At 35.6% G+C, this 13,821-nt stretch overlaps 1 protein-coding gene across 2 annotated transcripts in view; it reads right to left on the bottom strand.

The window, feature by feature from the left end:
• Nucleotides 1-1,279: 1,279 nt before the first annotated feature.
• Nucleotides 1,280-13,821, bottom strand: part of TDRD3 (tudor domain containing 3) — a 224,255-nt gene continuing 211,713 nt past the window's right edge. For both annotated transcript variants that reach the window (XM_024125920.2, XM_028497322.2), the window contains 2 exons: nt 7,356-7,481; nt 1,280-1,519 (listed from right to left, as the gene is read on the bottom strand). In XM_024125920.2, coding sequence (XP_023981688.1) covers nt 7,365-7,481 — 117 coding nt within the window. In that variant the 3' untranslated portion in view covers nt 1,280-1,519; nt 7,356-7,364. The remainder of the gene's footprint in view (nt 1,520-7,355; nt 7,482-13,821) is intronic.

Genomic DNA, 13,821 nt, shown 5'->3' with positions numbered 1-13,821 from the left:
AATATGGAAATTCAAAGAAAAAGTAAGGTTTGAAACAAGAGGAAAAGAGGAAAGGAAGGACAGGAAGGAGTGAGGGTGAGAGAGGTAGAGGCCATGAGGGGGAAAGAGATAGATCTGCTATAGAACTAGGAAGAAACAACAAAAATAAATGTCACAGTTAATGGCAATAACAAACTGTGAAACAAACCTAAGGGGCTAATTAACATGACAGAATATAACCATAATGCAAACCAAAACGAAACAAAAATAAAGAATAAGAGGGGAAAAGAGGGAAGACTGTCCTAGAGTTGTGAAGATTACAAAGATAATGAATGAAAAATGCTTACCACTGTGCTGACACTTAGGAAAACCTCAGCAAATAGTTAACAATTGTTTTATTATTACACACTCCACCCACATGTCCAGACCTACAACTAGCCTTAATAACAGAAAGTCATGGTGGAGCTTAGCTTTTGGTATACTTAGCCAAGCACATCTTGCTGTGTCAGAAATGGCACTCCCACCATCAGTGCCCCAGCAGCACCCAGCAGTCAGCAGGGCAGATAGGCTGGCCTCACTTGCTTTAGAATCTAAACTTTTCTTGATTATCAGGTCAAGTCATGTATATCACACATTACCACACAGAACTCTTCTCAGGGATTGTTATCATTGACAACCACTAGCCAACACTAGTGCCATCCACTTAGTCTATTCTAGGCTTAACATTGTACTAGATACTACTGTCCCCATCTATCAACAAGAAACTGCAGAGAACCAGTACTTTAAACTACTCTCAGACCTCAGTTACGTTCTTCTGCCTCTTCCCTTATTGACTTATCAGTTGTCAAAGTCATCAAAACTACCATGGGCCTTCCTCTAGTTTTCAACCCAGGATATGCATTAGAAGTACTTGGAGATCTTTTTTAAAAAATCAATGCCCAGGCCACCCAACTCCTTGTTGATTATGATGCACAGAAATGGTAAAAGAAAGAAACAAAAAAACCCATACCATTAGCCATGTTTTTCTCACCTGTACTCTTTCACTTATTAAGATACTGTAGAAACAATCGACCGTGGGCTAATCAAGAAACAAAACTTAGAGTTAATAGGCCCTGAGAAAATTTGTAAGAAATGTGGCAAGCTGTGTAAGTAATTTTATTCTGTAATTACAGGGAGGCATGAGTATGTTGTAATTGCCATTCTACAGAAGGCAATTAGTATGGGGTTAGTACCAGATGAACAAGAAAAATAACATTCAGCAAATAAAACATACAGCAAAACAATGTATTTAATAGTGCACTAGTTTTATTGATGGCAGAGGAAAAAATTATTTCACTTGTAAAAGGTATTTGCTTAATTTATTGTATTTTCCCCCCATTCTTTATGTGGGTTGAATTTTTTTCCCCTAAAATCTGTCTTTTAGTTCTCCAAATAATAATATCCACCATGGCTCCATCTTATTCTGAAGGGAAAGTAGGAGGTCTATCAACAGGTTTTGACCAGGATGTTTCAGTCAACAGCTCCTTTCTTCACAAGGACTCTATTTAAAAAGAGAGGAAAAAAGTGAAACTGGACCCTCAAATTGACTTTTCCATATGCAAGATACACTGCTGAAACTTACCTGTAAATGTGAAGTGTTTGTATAAGTATCAATAGATCACAAGTAGAGCAAATTGGACACTGTTAATTCATAAACATAATTTCTATAAATCAGTATATAAACAAAAAGCAAAATCTTTTAAATAATTTTTTCTTCTAGAAATTCTTAAAGTACATCTCTATCACTGTTAGTCCCTCTATTGCTAGCATGTGGACTTCAGGAATTCGGATAAACTGAGTAGAGTTTAACAGAGGATGACCTAAAAAAGATGCAGTCTGCCAATGCACGTCTACCCCCATTCTACCCACCTCCATTTCCCCTTTGAACACCTTTGAGCTGGTTTAGTCTCACAAGTAATTTACTTGAGTCTGTCGCCTCCCCCTGCCTGCTCCCCACCTTTATCAGATACCACTCTAGCAGAAACACTCTGGGTGGTGACAACAGAAAAGGCTGAGAGAGGTGGTGAGAGAAGCCTTGTTTGCTCCAGTCCTATTTCAGTCTCATGGATGAAAGAATGGTTGGGCAGGGATGGGTAGCATTCCCATGGCTGCATTCAAACAGCGCAGAAGTCTTCTGAGGTAAATAGTCTCCTGATTAGAAAATAAAGAGCTTTGGGTACTATTATCTTCACACAATGCCTATCCTGCTGGCATCACGGGGTCCTGTAATAATAGCTATCTTTATGGCAATCACTTCCCTGCTCTTGATTTGAAAAATTTTGCAAAAAGATGCTGATCTAGATTGTCAAAAAAAAAAAAAAAGCCATTTAAAAATCCATCTTTTACCAGCTACAAATGGTGCTAAAACCTGGACCTTAGAAAATAAACAAAGTCATGGTATTTATATAGTAGTCTATGCTTAGCTATTGGTTTCAAGGTTTCTGGTTAATATGCAAAACTGTGAAGACTACTCTTTCATGAAACAAATAAGACACTAGAAATGAAATTAAAAGTGAGTCACCATTTATTAAACCACTCTGCATACTTAGCCTTAACCTCCATGGCACTAGGGAGCTTCCTGCTGATGTGTGTGACAAGGTCTTTCTACACAGGTCTGTCATTTCTCTCCTTTTACAGCAGGACACGAGGCTGTAACTCTTTGACTGGACCAGTGCAATAGCTTCTTAGATTCTTTCCCTCCTGGTGTTGTAATCCATCCTACATCCAACAGCAATATTTATTTCTTTTTTTTTAAATTGAGGTATTGTTAATTTACAATGTTGTGTTAGTTTCAAGTGTACAGCAAAGTGCATCAACCATACGTATACATATATCCCCTCTTTTCTGGATTTCCTTCCCATTTAGGTCACCACAGAGCATTGAGTAGAGTTCCCTGTGCTATACAGTAGGTTCTCATTAGTTACCTATTTTATACATAGCAGTATATATATGTCATAACAGCAATATTTCTTAAGCTTAATTTTAATCATATAATTCTTACTCAGAAGTTCATGATAGCACCGAACACATCAAAGTCAAACTCTTAACGTGTCTAAAGCCATACTCTTCTGCCACCGCCAATAACTGGTATCTAATTCCTAGGACTCCAATAATGTCAGAGACCTCTCCAAATGCACATAGTTCTGGTCATTTTCATTGATTAAATAACTATGTATACTTTCTCTATCCATATATGCTCTTATCTCTAAGTTGTCTGTAACAATGAGGAGCCCAGGAACTAGAGGTTTTGGGCCCTCTCTCCCCTCAGGGGGTGAATCTGACTTGCCAGCACTCTTTCTCAGACCTAGGCCTATTTCCCACATTGCCCCAGGAGACGTCCTCCTCCACTGAGCCCTAACTCCCAGCTATCTCTTGCTTTCGCTAAGCACTGATGTTGTCCTTAGTACCAGGCTCAAGCAGAATCTAATTCCCTTTCCACTTTTGGGAAAGTATATGAGTATGCAGGGGTGGGCAGTGGTGGTGATGGTATAGAAGGCTTGTAAAAAACTTTCTTAGGATAATCAAAGAATGTAAATTACACATCAACAACTTTAAATCTTTGATTTAATACATTGATTTAAAAAACACTTACTTAGCAGCTACTATGTGTCATTCATCACCTAGCAAAATACCCAAAACATAAAGATTATGACTACGAAATTATGTTTTTTAGAAGTGATAAAAGAAAGTGTCTTAAGTGTTTCTCACTATCTTGAATAATTTTAAATAACAAAATCTTACAAAAATTTCAGCATATATTGGAATTCATGCTTATATTTGCCTGAAGTCAAATGGCTGGATACAGTGTATATCTTCTTTTTAAATGTTTAAGTTAAATGGAAGCCAGGAATGAGGAAATAAATGTAAAATAGACAGCTAGTGGGAAGCACAGGGAGATCAGCTCCGTGCTTTGTGACCACCTAGAGGGGTGGGTGGGATACGAAGGGTGGGAGGGAGACGCAAGAGGGAGGGGATATGGGGATACATGTATGCATGTGGCTTTGTTGTACAACAGAAACTAACACAGTATTGTGAAGCAATTATACCCCAATAAAGATGTATTAAAAAATAATAAAAAATAAAAGGCCTATGTTAAAAACCTTTCATTTAAAATTATAACTTAAGAAAAAAAAAGGAATAAATATATCAACTTAAAAAGAAAATAATATATTCAGTTGTATGACAAAAGCAAAAAGTATAATTCTTATTGCTGAACCTCCCATTCAAAGATAGTATATTTAATTCTACTTCATAATTTTTCATAACATATGTTTGAACTAAGTACAAAAATGAATAAGTTTTTTCAACCAAGATCACATGTGTCTTACTAATTAATTTTTAGAGTAAATTTTGCAGTGAGGTTTTTTTAGTGATACCATCATGGGACTGTCCCCCACCAAAATTAATTTTCTTACTGTGAGGATTTCCATGTCAACAGTATAATCCAAAGCAAGCATCTGGGAAAGATGGACGTTTTAGCTCAGGGAACATAGAGAACCACTTAGATTTTAACGTTTTAGTTGATTAGGAACAATTTGCACTGTACAGTTTGATACGAATAAGCTACAATTACCCCAGGGCTATGGTTTATAATTTACTTTTAAGCAGTGTACTGTTTTTCAAAGGAAATTTTTGATGGAACCCTAATGTATAAAACATATGAAAGACACTAAAGAAGAGGCTAGAGGACTGAGAGTTCTACCCATTGGCTACATTCTTACTCACTCCCACCATCTTCTCTCTACTTCTAGCCCTCCCTTCAACAGCCCTAAAGCACCCTTGAAGAGCCCTAGAGTCCTGCATCCACTGTCCTAGAGCAATCAGAGGGTTGAGAACCTTTGGCGTCATTTTAAAACCTGTTTTAAACAATTTAGAAGACCCTGGAAAGTTAACAGGGAATTCTGTTTTCATTTACCTTAAATAAGATTTAATTATAAGCACACTGAGCTTATTTTAAAAGTGGATGTTCAACCGTGCACAATGTAAAGTTGCTGAAGTCCTTACGTACACTTTGATTCTGTTTTGGTCAATTCTTGCATGCTACAGAAAAATGCCCAAAGTCAAGAAGTAGCTCTTCTGTGATACTGTGGACAATAGGTCACATCTGTTTACTTGACAGCCTTGTATTAAGTGCAAAGAAAAACCAACGATAAGAGGAAAAAGGTGCTATACTGGCTTACTCGGGTAAATCAGAAGTCAAATAGCATCAGGCTCCTGCTCCAGGCACACTATTACATAAGGAGCAAAGGGCTAGAAAATATAAGAAAACATTTCTTCATTTAGGATGACAGAACTAATTTCTAACCAATGAAAGAGCTTTGGGGAAGCTGCAGGAGATATAAGACTCTGGAACAGTGCTGTCCAGAAATATAATGTGAGAAATATGTAATTCTTACTTTTCTAGTAGCCACATTAAAAAATAAAAATAAACAGGTGAAATTATTGTAATAACTTTTTATTTAACCCAATCTATTAAAAATATTATCATTGGGCTTCCCTGGTGGTGCAGTGGTTGAGAGTCCGCCTGCCGATGCAGGGCACACGGGTTTGTGCCCAGGTCCGGGAAGATCCCACATGCCGCGGAGCGGCTGGGCCCGTGAGCCATGGCTACTGAGCCTGTGCGTCCAGAGCCTGTGCTCTGCAATGGGAAAGGCCACAACAGTGAGAGGCCCGTGTACCGCAAAAAAAAAAAAACAAAAAACATATATATATATATATATAATCATTTTGATATATAAATAATAAAAATTATTGTTTTTTTTTCAAACTAAGTCTGAAATCTGGTATGCATTTTTTATCTATAGCATATCTCAATTCAGGCTAGCTGCATTTCAAGTGCTAAACAGTCTTGGCTGGTTTGAGAGTCACTTAGTAGGGGACAAATACAATGTGGATAACAGCATTATCAGAATGAACAGTTGAAATAAGGAATAAGGAAATAAGGAATTGGGAACAATTTCTTAAAAATTCTCAATAGTCTTGCTACTAAGAAGAGACTAAGAAAAAAGATATAAAGTCTAAAATAGTCTTATGTGATGTATAACAAAAGCTGTAACAGGAAAACTCTAATTATTAAAAAAAATATTCAAAAACCCTGGCATAAGGAAAAAACAGCAATGTTACCAAAGATGGCGAAAGTATTTCTTTCTAAAAACATATTAAGAAGTAAGGTCTTTGTTCATCAAAATGAGATGTCTTAGATTGGTCCTATAATTTGCTGACTTTGTTATATTTCTCTTCCTTCCTACTGAAGATGATTTGCAGATACCAACTCTCTTTCTGAAACTCTAAGATGAAAGTTTCTGGATTGACAGCATAAGGCCCCAAAATTACATCTCAATAAGCAGTCATGTTGTCTTCATCCAATTCCTGTATATATGAAACATTTCTTCTTTCTTAAAAAGGACTGAAATCAATTAAACAAAAAATAAACTCAATTACCCAGGTTGATAATTATTTAGTCCTTTGTTTTCTTTCATCTTCTTCCTGCTTTCAAACCTATAGTCATTTCACTGATTGTCATCACCTCCAATAGAAAAGAGGAGGTATAGAGAAAAAAGGAGATTAGGGATAGCATTTGCGGGGAAAGGTTTGGAGAAAAAGTAGTTTGTAACTATGGTATTATATTAAATACTTTATAGTTGAAAGTAGTTTAAAAACATTAGTTTTCTTCTATTACAGGCAAACCCCAGAGATACTGGGGGCTCAGTTCCAGACCACCACAATAAAGTGAATATCACAATAAAGTAATCACCCTAAGTTTTTGGTTTCCCAGTGCATATAAAAGTTTTATTTACACTATACTGTTGTCTATTGAGTGTGCAATAGCATTATGTCTAAAAAATGATGTACATGCCTTAATTAAACATATTTTATTGCTAAAAAGTGCTAACCATCATCTGAGGCTTCAGTGAGTCATAATCATTTTGCAATAGTAACATCAAAGATCACTGACTACAGATCACCATAAAAAATATAATAATAATGAAGAAGTTTGCAATATTGTGAGAATTACCAAAATGTGACACAGAGACAGAAAAGTGCGCAAATGCTGTTAGAAAAATGGCACTGATAGAATTGCTTGATGCTGGGTTGCCAGAAACTTCCAATTTGTAAAAAATGCAATATCTGTGAAGTGCAATACAATGAAGCACAATAAAATGAGGTAGGTCTATGTTATTATGAAATATTATATATATATTTATATATTATTATATATAATAATATATTATATATTTATTATATATAATATAATATGTTATATATAACTGGACTTATATATTTAACATGATAGTATCTTTCTTTACATGGAAAGCTCCTCACAATGTCAACTTTACCTTCTCACATTAGGTCCGAGCCCGGGGAGGTTGGTAGAACTGCTGGGTTGGCCGAGTGGATCGTCTTGGCTGGCCATCACCTCCTCTACGGAATTCAAGAGTTTGGTCATAGGTGGCTTCTTCTTCCTATTTGCAAAGAGTAGTGATTTAACATGTTCAGAACAGTTCCAAGTTTCCTACATTAAATACATTTTATGGTCCCCATTTTGATATACCCTCTTAAGCTGCCCTGGGATTCACATCTGTCAACTTTTATAATAGTGGGCGGCAGGGGAAAGAAAAAAAAAGGCAAGGACATTGTTAAAACTCTTTTGGTCCTTGTTAATAGAAGGATGAAATTTATAGTGGTAACATTAGAATCAAATTTAATTCTAGAAAAGGAAACTATTTCCACATAATAGTATGGTTATCTCCTCAAATGACTTGATACAATGTGGTGAAAACACAGAAAAGCAAGCAATGTAATACAATTTTAATTGAATATTTGGGCTTCTAAATATTTCCAGGTATTTATCATGGAAAGGGGTTTTGGTAAGATATGGAAAAGGGATTGAGGAGCCAGAGAACGTTCACCAGCTGTTTGTCCTCATCTGATGAAATCTCCAACATCGTTAAGAACCTTACGTCTAGAGACAGGAAAAAATAATGGATTGGAATGAGGAGAGAAATACAATTTACATATAAAGAAAGCTTCATGCAAGACACAGAAATCGCCACGGTAAGACGCAAACTGTTTTCTTCTCATATTCTTTCTTACTAAGGAGGTAGAACCAGCAACTCAAGGAATGGCATGGATAAATTAGTATAAGCAGAATAAACAGCAGAAACAGTATAGTTAATTACAATACTTGAAAAGGACTTAGAAGCAACAGAAATGTAGCCAAAGCCACTCTGGTTTCTTACTGAGTGCTGCCACCCTGTATTTTAGTGTTTTAAATTAATACAGCTGTGAAGTATGTTCCCTTCAGAGAGAGAAAAAAATTGGCTCTCATTTTTGTTTATGAAAGAAACAGTATCTATTTCAAAAGTAGAGTTTAAATTCCAGCTGAATTATCAGAGCACAATAATTTGCATGATTTAGGAAATTTATCCTATTTCTTCCTCCTCCTCCTTACTTTATCATTGAATCTTCTGTCCCAAAAGATTGCTTTCCTTTGATCCTAATAGCAAATGGAGTTATATGAAAGATTGAGTTCTAGTCCTTAATTTTTACAGATCAACTATTGCAATTTTACTTGATGCAAGTAGAAAGATGCTATGATAATTTGATCAAATCCTATTATTTAGAAATATTTAATATTTGGCATGAACATATCACGCATTAATAAGCATTCTCCACAGTAGTCTTAAGAACCATTATCTCCATTTTATATAAAGGACACTGAAGTCCAGGAAAGCTTTGTGACTTTGCCCTAATACTTCGAAGATAAATCTGAGTTTTGATTCAGACACTGCTATTTAAATCCTTAAGTCTCAGTCTGCATGTAAAAGAAATAAACTAATTGCCAAAAATTAATGATCACCCTTAAGGGGCTATCATCACCTAAATAAGAGAATAGAGAAATCTGACAATATATCTGGCATAACTCAATAACAACAGTTTAGAGACAAACTTCCAGATTAGTTCTCCTTTCTCTATGCCCCTTTAATAATCAATCTCAAAATGGTTAGAAGCATCAGATATTATGTCTATAATTTAGTAAAGCAATTAAGATGCAGGAAGAAAAATTAAAGTGCTCAGGAAAGAAGAGAAATATTTTTTATTAATATGGTCACTGCTCTGAATGATTATTGTCAAATCTTACAGCTAAATTTGAAAAGAAACTATTTATTTTTATGACATATGACATTTGCAACTGTGCATATTAACTGAGAAGGATGAAAATATGTTTGCTGCTGTAGAAGGTGAAGTAATTATTCTAGGAATTAGAATGGAATATTATTATTCTCCACACCCAGCTGCAAAACTGGTTAGAGGACATCTAAAAACCTATATACTTTATCAATAAAATATAGTATTAAAGGTAGGACACTACATTTACTGAGTGAGCTGGATTTATATAATAAATATGACATTGCTATTTGAAAAACTATCTCTACTGTTTAAAAGAATCTCAGACTATACTAGCCATAACCAATTAAATGGTTTTATAGAGATGACCAACCATGAGATTTCTTTCACATTATTTGATGTCTTCACAATCATTTTATACAAAATGGAAGCAAAAAACAAAAATAATTCCGACAGCTTGGTTTTCAGTTGTCAAAGGCACAATCTTGCTCTTTTAACTTTGAAATATTCTTCCCACAGAGTAGTTGGGGGCAAACCTGGTTACCCACAAAAACCACTTCATACATTTTAGAGTTAGTAATTTTTAGCACTGAATGAACACCTCCTTCCATATAACACACAGCTCAATTTAATAGATCAGTTTATTTGGAGTCATCTTTGAATGAAATTTATACCTTTATCTTCCTTTAGTTTCCCTACTCTGTAACAGCTTTAGAACTAAAAAAAATTTTAATTTCACAGTTCATGAACAATTAAAAAAAAATCTGACAGTATTTTGAGCTGGCACAGACCTGGAAGGCTATCTGGTCTGTCCCCTTAGATTTGGCAGATGAGGAATCTCTAAACCCAGAGAGGTGATTTTCCCAAGTCACAGAGCTCACTAGAGGAAGAGTCCAGACCAGGGTTATTTTGTTTCTGACTCAGACAAGGCTCTTTAAAAGACTGGTGATAACGTTCATAAAAATGGAACTGACCAATGCCATCTTCACCAAAGCTTTTGAGATTTAGAACCATTTTATTGGGACTCAGATTTTTGCTCACCATGTTATCAGATTTACCTGGTTTTAAAATACTAAATAAATAATATTCAAAATGCGCCCTCTTTTTATGCCAATATTTAGTAGTTTATTACTCCTTTTAATGAAAAGATACATATGCAATAATCATTGTGACACCAAACATGAATGAAGTGATATGTTGAAAGGAGAAAAAGAGTCACAGCACCAATGCAAAAAGGAGACACACAACTTCACCTATAAAACACATCTGACGGGTCACAACTACACCTTTCCTGCATATCATTTTTAGTCTCTCATTAGCACAAACTACATCTTGAGTGAGAATACAGACAAATACATTATTTCCTCATTTATAAATGAGCTGTTGGAAAAGCTCATTGTAAATCAGTTACTTCGAACCTGGAACATACTTCAGTAGGAGGTGTGAAACACATTTAAATACAGGCCAGGTTCTCTGTTCCACAAATGACGGTGATGTGCAGGTAAGCATATAAACCACCACTCTAAAGAAGGTGGTGGATCTGGTGGTTCTCAACTGGGAGTGATTTCCCTAACCCACTGAGTGGGGGGGGTGGGGGAGGTAGCCAATGTCTGGAGACATTTTTGGTTGCTATATCTGAGGGGTGCTACTGGCACCTAGTGGGTCCGGAGACATTTTTGGTTGTTATAAGCTGAAGGAGTAGGTGGGGGGAGTTGTTACTACATCCAGTAGGTAGAGGCCAAGGATGCTCGCTAGGCAAATGGAGGAGGAGGAAACTTCCTATTCCTAAGTGCCAGGACAGCCTGGAAAATAATTCTGAAATTCAGAAAGTTTGGGTTTGCCACCCTTTCCCTTTTCCTTTTCAGATACTTCTTCTACCTCTGTCTCTAATGCCTAAAAGCTGCGTTTATGGAACTTCTGTGGGGAGGTCTCTATTCGCTGACAATACTATGTTTTCCTCTGCTTTAGCAACATGTTCATACTTACTTAACTTACTGAACTGCCTTATCTTACATTACCATTTCTTCAGCATTTTTGCACAGCCATGACTTTGTAAGGAGAAAACGATTACTGATTACTGGTGGGAGTAGGGCACAGGGATGGCAATTCTCTTCACAAAAAAACTTGGAAAAACTTACTAATATTGTTACCTCTAATAGCTATTTTGTGTGAAATTTAATAAAAATTTTTCTAGTCAGTTCCTTGTAACAATTTGCATAGTAGTCACAAAAACACAAGCCAGCATACAAAATGTATACAGTGTACCCTCAACAATAATCCTTGAACTCTGAATATTTTGAACACCAAAATCTTAATGAGTACGTATCTCCTTGAGTGATTCACATATGAACTACTTATGAATTTCCAGACCACCTTTGCCTGTCTGGTTAACTTGTGTAGTCAGTTTATAGAAATAGAAGCTAATTTTAATATAAAACCTAAGCAAACAATAATTTAGACACACCTGCTTTCCCAAAACATCATGTAATAAAGGCAAAACAGGGACAGTAAAAAGATCATTGGTTGCCAAGGGTTGGGGGTATGGAGGGATGAATACGCAAAACACAGGAAGATTTTTAGGGCTGTGAAACCATCCTGTATGATACTATTATGGTAGATACATGTCCCAATACATTTGTCCAAACCCAATGTACACCATGAGTGACCCCTGATGTAAACTATGGACTCTGGAAAATAATGATGAGTTAATGTAGGTCTATCAATTGTAACAAATGTACAACTGATAGATGGTGGGGGATGTTGATAAACGGGAGAGGCTATGCATGTGTGGGGGCGAAGAGTATATGGGAAATCCCGTACCCCTCTCAGTTTTGCTGTGAATCTAAAACTCCTCTATAAAATAAAGTCTAAAACAAACAAAAAAAACAGGCTGTAAAGTAGGCCACATCAGTGGGATACTCTGCACCTCATATATTGCTGATGTGGTAGATCCTTAATATTTGATGAAATATTTGTTGACCTGCCTTATTAAAATGGCACATCTTGATCCATTCAGATTTTTCCTGTGGTTATCTGTAACTAAAATATGAGAATTAAATTTCCTTCATCCTTGGGATGCCATCAGCATTAATTAATGTATGAAAACCACTTTGAAGATTATTGAGCTTTCTGAATTGGCTCTAGGTTGTGTTTAATTTTGATTATACCTTGGATATTCACAACATTTCCTCTTGGTTTCCACTGGAAAACTTTGACCTTTGATTTTACTTTTTAGTCCAAGTAATGAAATAAAGTACCTCTGCCCCATTCAAAAACAAAAAATCATGTAATGGATTCCAAAAGTAGAACTTAAAATATTTTAAGTAATCTATTTTAGATCAATTATACTAATATTCTATTATATTAGAGTAACTGAGAATTGGAGAGTAATAAAGTAATTGAAGATTATGGATAACAGCTGTGCCTACAGGAGTCAAGTATTATGATTAACACTGAACCTTAGTTTACCAATTACTCTTGTTGAAAAATATATTCCAATTCCATATTTACAACTCCACCACAAAATAAACTGGGTCTGTCTGGTAGCCTGGAACCACAGACTACAAAACAGACAGTTTCTGTAAAGAACAGTTAGTCCAAACAACTAAGAAGCTATAATTTGCTCAAGTAATTAGTACCATAACCGGAGTTAGTAGCTCTTCTGATTCATAGTCCCATAGTGTGAAGTCTGTCCTTCACACTATGCTTCCAAGTAATGAGGACAAGAAATACAGATACAGTGAATGCCAGAATTGGAAGAGGATTTGGGGATAATCTAATTGAGATTTAAATTTTAAAAATCATCATTATCATCATCTATTTTGGGGGTAAATGTGACACTCTTCTTTCAAATGAAATTTTATATAGAAAACCATATGATCATCTCAATAGATGCAGAGAAAGCTTTTGACAAAATTCAACACCCATTTATGATAAAAACCCTGCAAAAAGTAGGCATAGAGGGAACTTTCCTCAACATAATAAAGGCCATATATGACAAACATACAGCTAATATTGTTCTCAATGGTGAAAAACTGAAACCATTTCCACTAAGATCAGGAACAAGACAAGGTTGCCCACTCTCACCACTCTTATTCAACATAGTTTTGGAAGTTCTAGCCACAGCAATCAGAGAAGAAAAAGAAATAAAAGGAATCCAAATAGGAAAAGAAGAAGTAAAGCTGTCACTATTTGCAGATGACATGATATTATACATAGAGAATCCTAAGGATGCTACCAGAAAACTACTAGAGCTAATCAATGAATTTGGCAAAGTAGCAGGATACAAAATTAATGCACAGAAATCTCTGGCATTCTTATACACTAATGATGAAAAATCTGAGAGTGAAATTAAGAAAACACTCCCATTTACCATTGCAACAAAAAGAATAAAATATCTAGGAATAAACCTACCTAAGGAGACAAAAAACTTGTATGCAGAAAACTATAAGACACTGATGAAAGAAATTAAAGATGATACAAATAGGTGGAGAAATATACCATGTTCTTGGATTGGAAGAATCAACATTGTGAAAATGACTCTACTACCCAAAGCAATCTACAGATTCAATGCAATCCCTATCAAACTACCACTAGCATTTTTTACAGAACTAGAAAAAAAAATTTCACAATTTGTATGGAAACACAAAAGACCCCAAATAGCAAAAGCAATCT

Source organism: Physeter macrocephalus, chromosome 13 (genome assembly GCF_002837175.3).
Source record: "Physeter macrocephalus isolate SW-GA chromosome 13, ASM283717v5, whole genome shotgun sequence".
In the NCBI taxonomy this organism is placed as follows: Eukaryota; Metazoa; Chordata; class Mammalia; order Artiodactyla; family Physeteridae; genus Physeter; species Physeter macrocephalus.
Note: the sequence above shows the minus strand (reverse complement) of the source record. Positions and strands in the feature narration are given on the sequence as shown.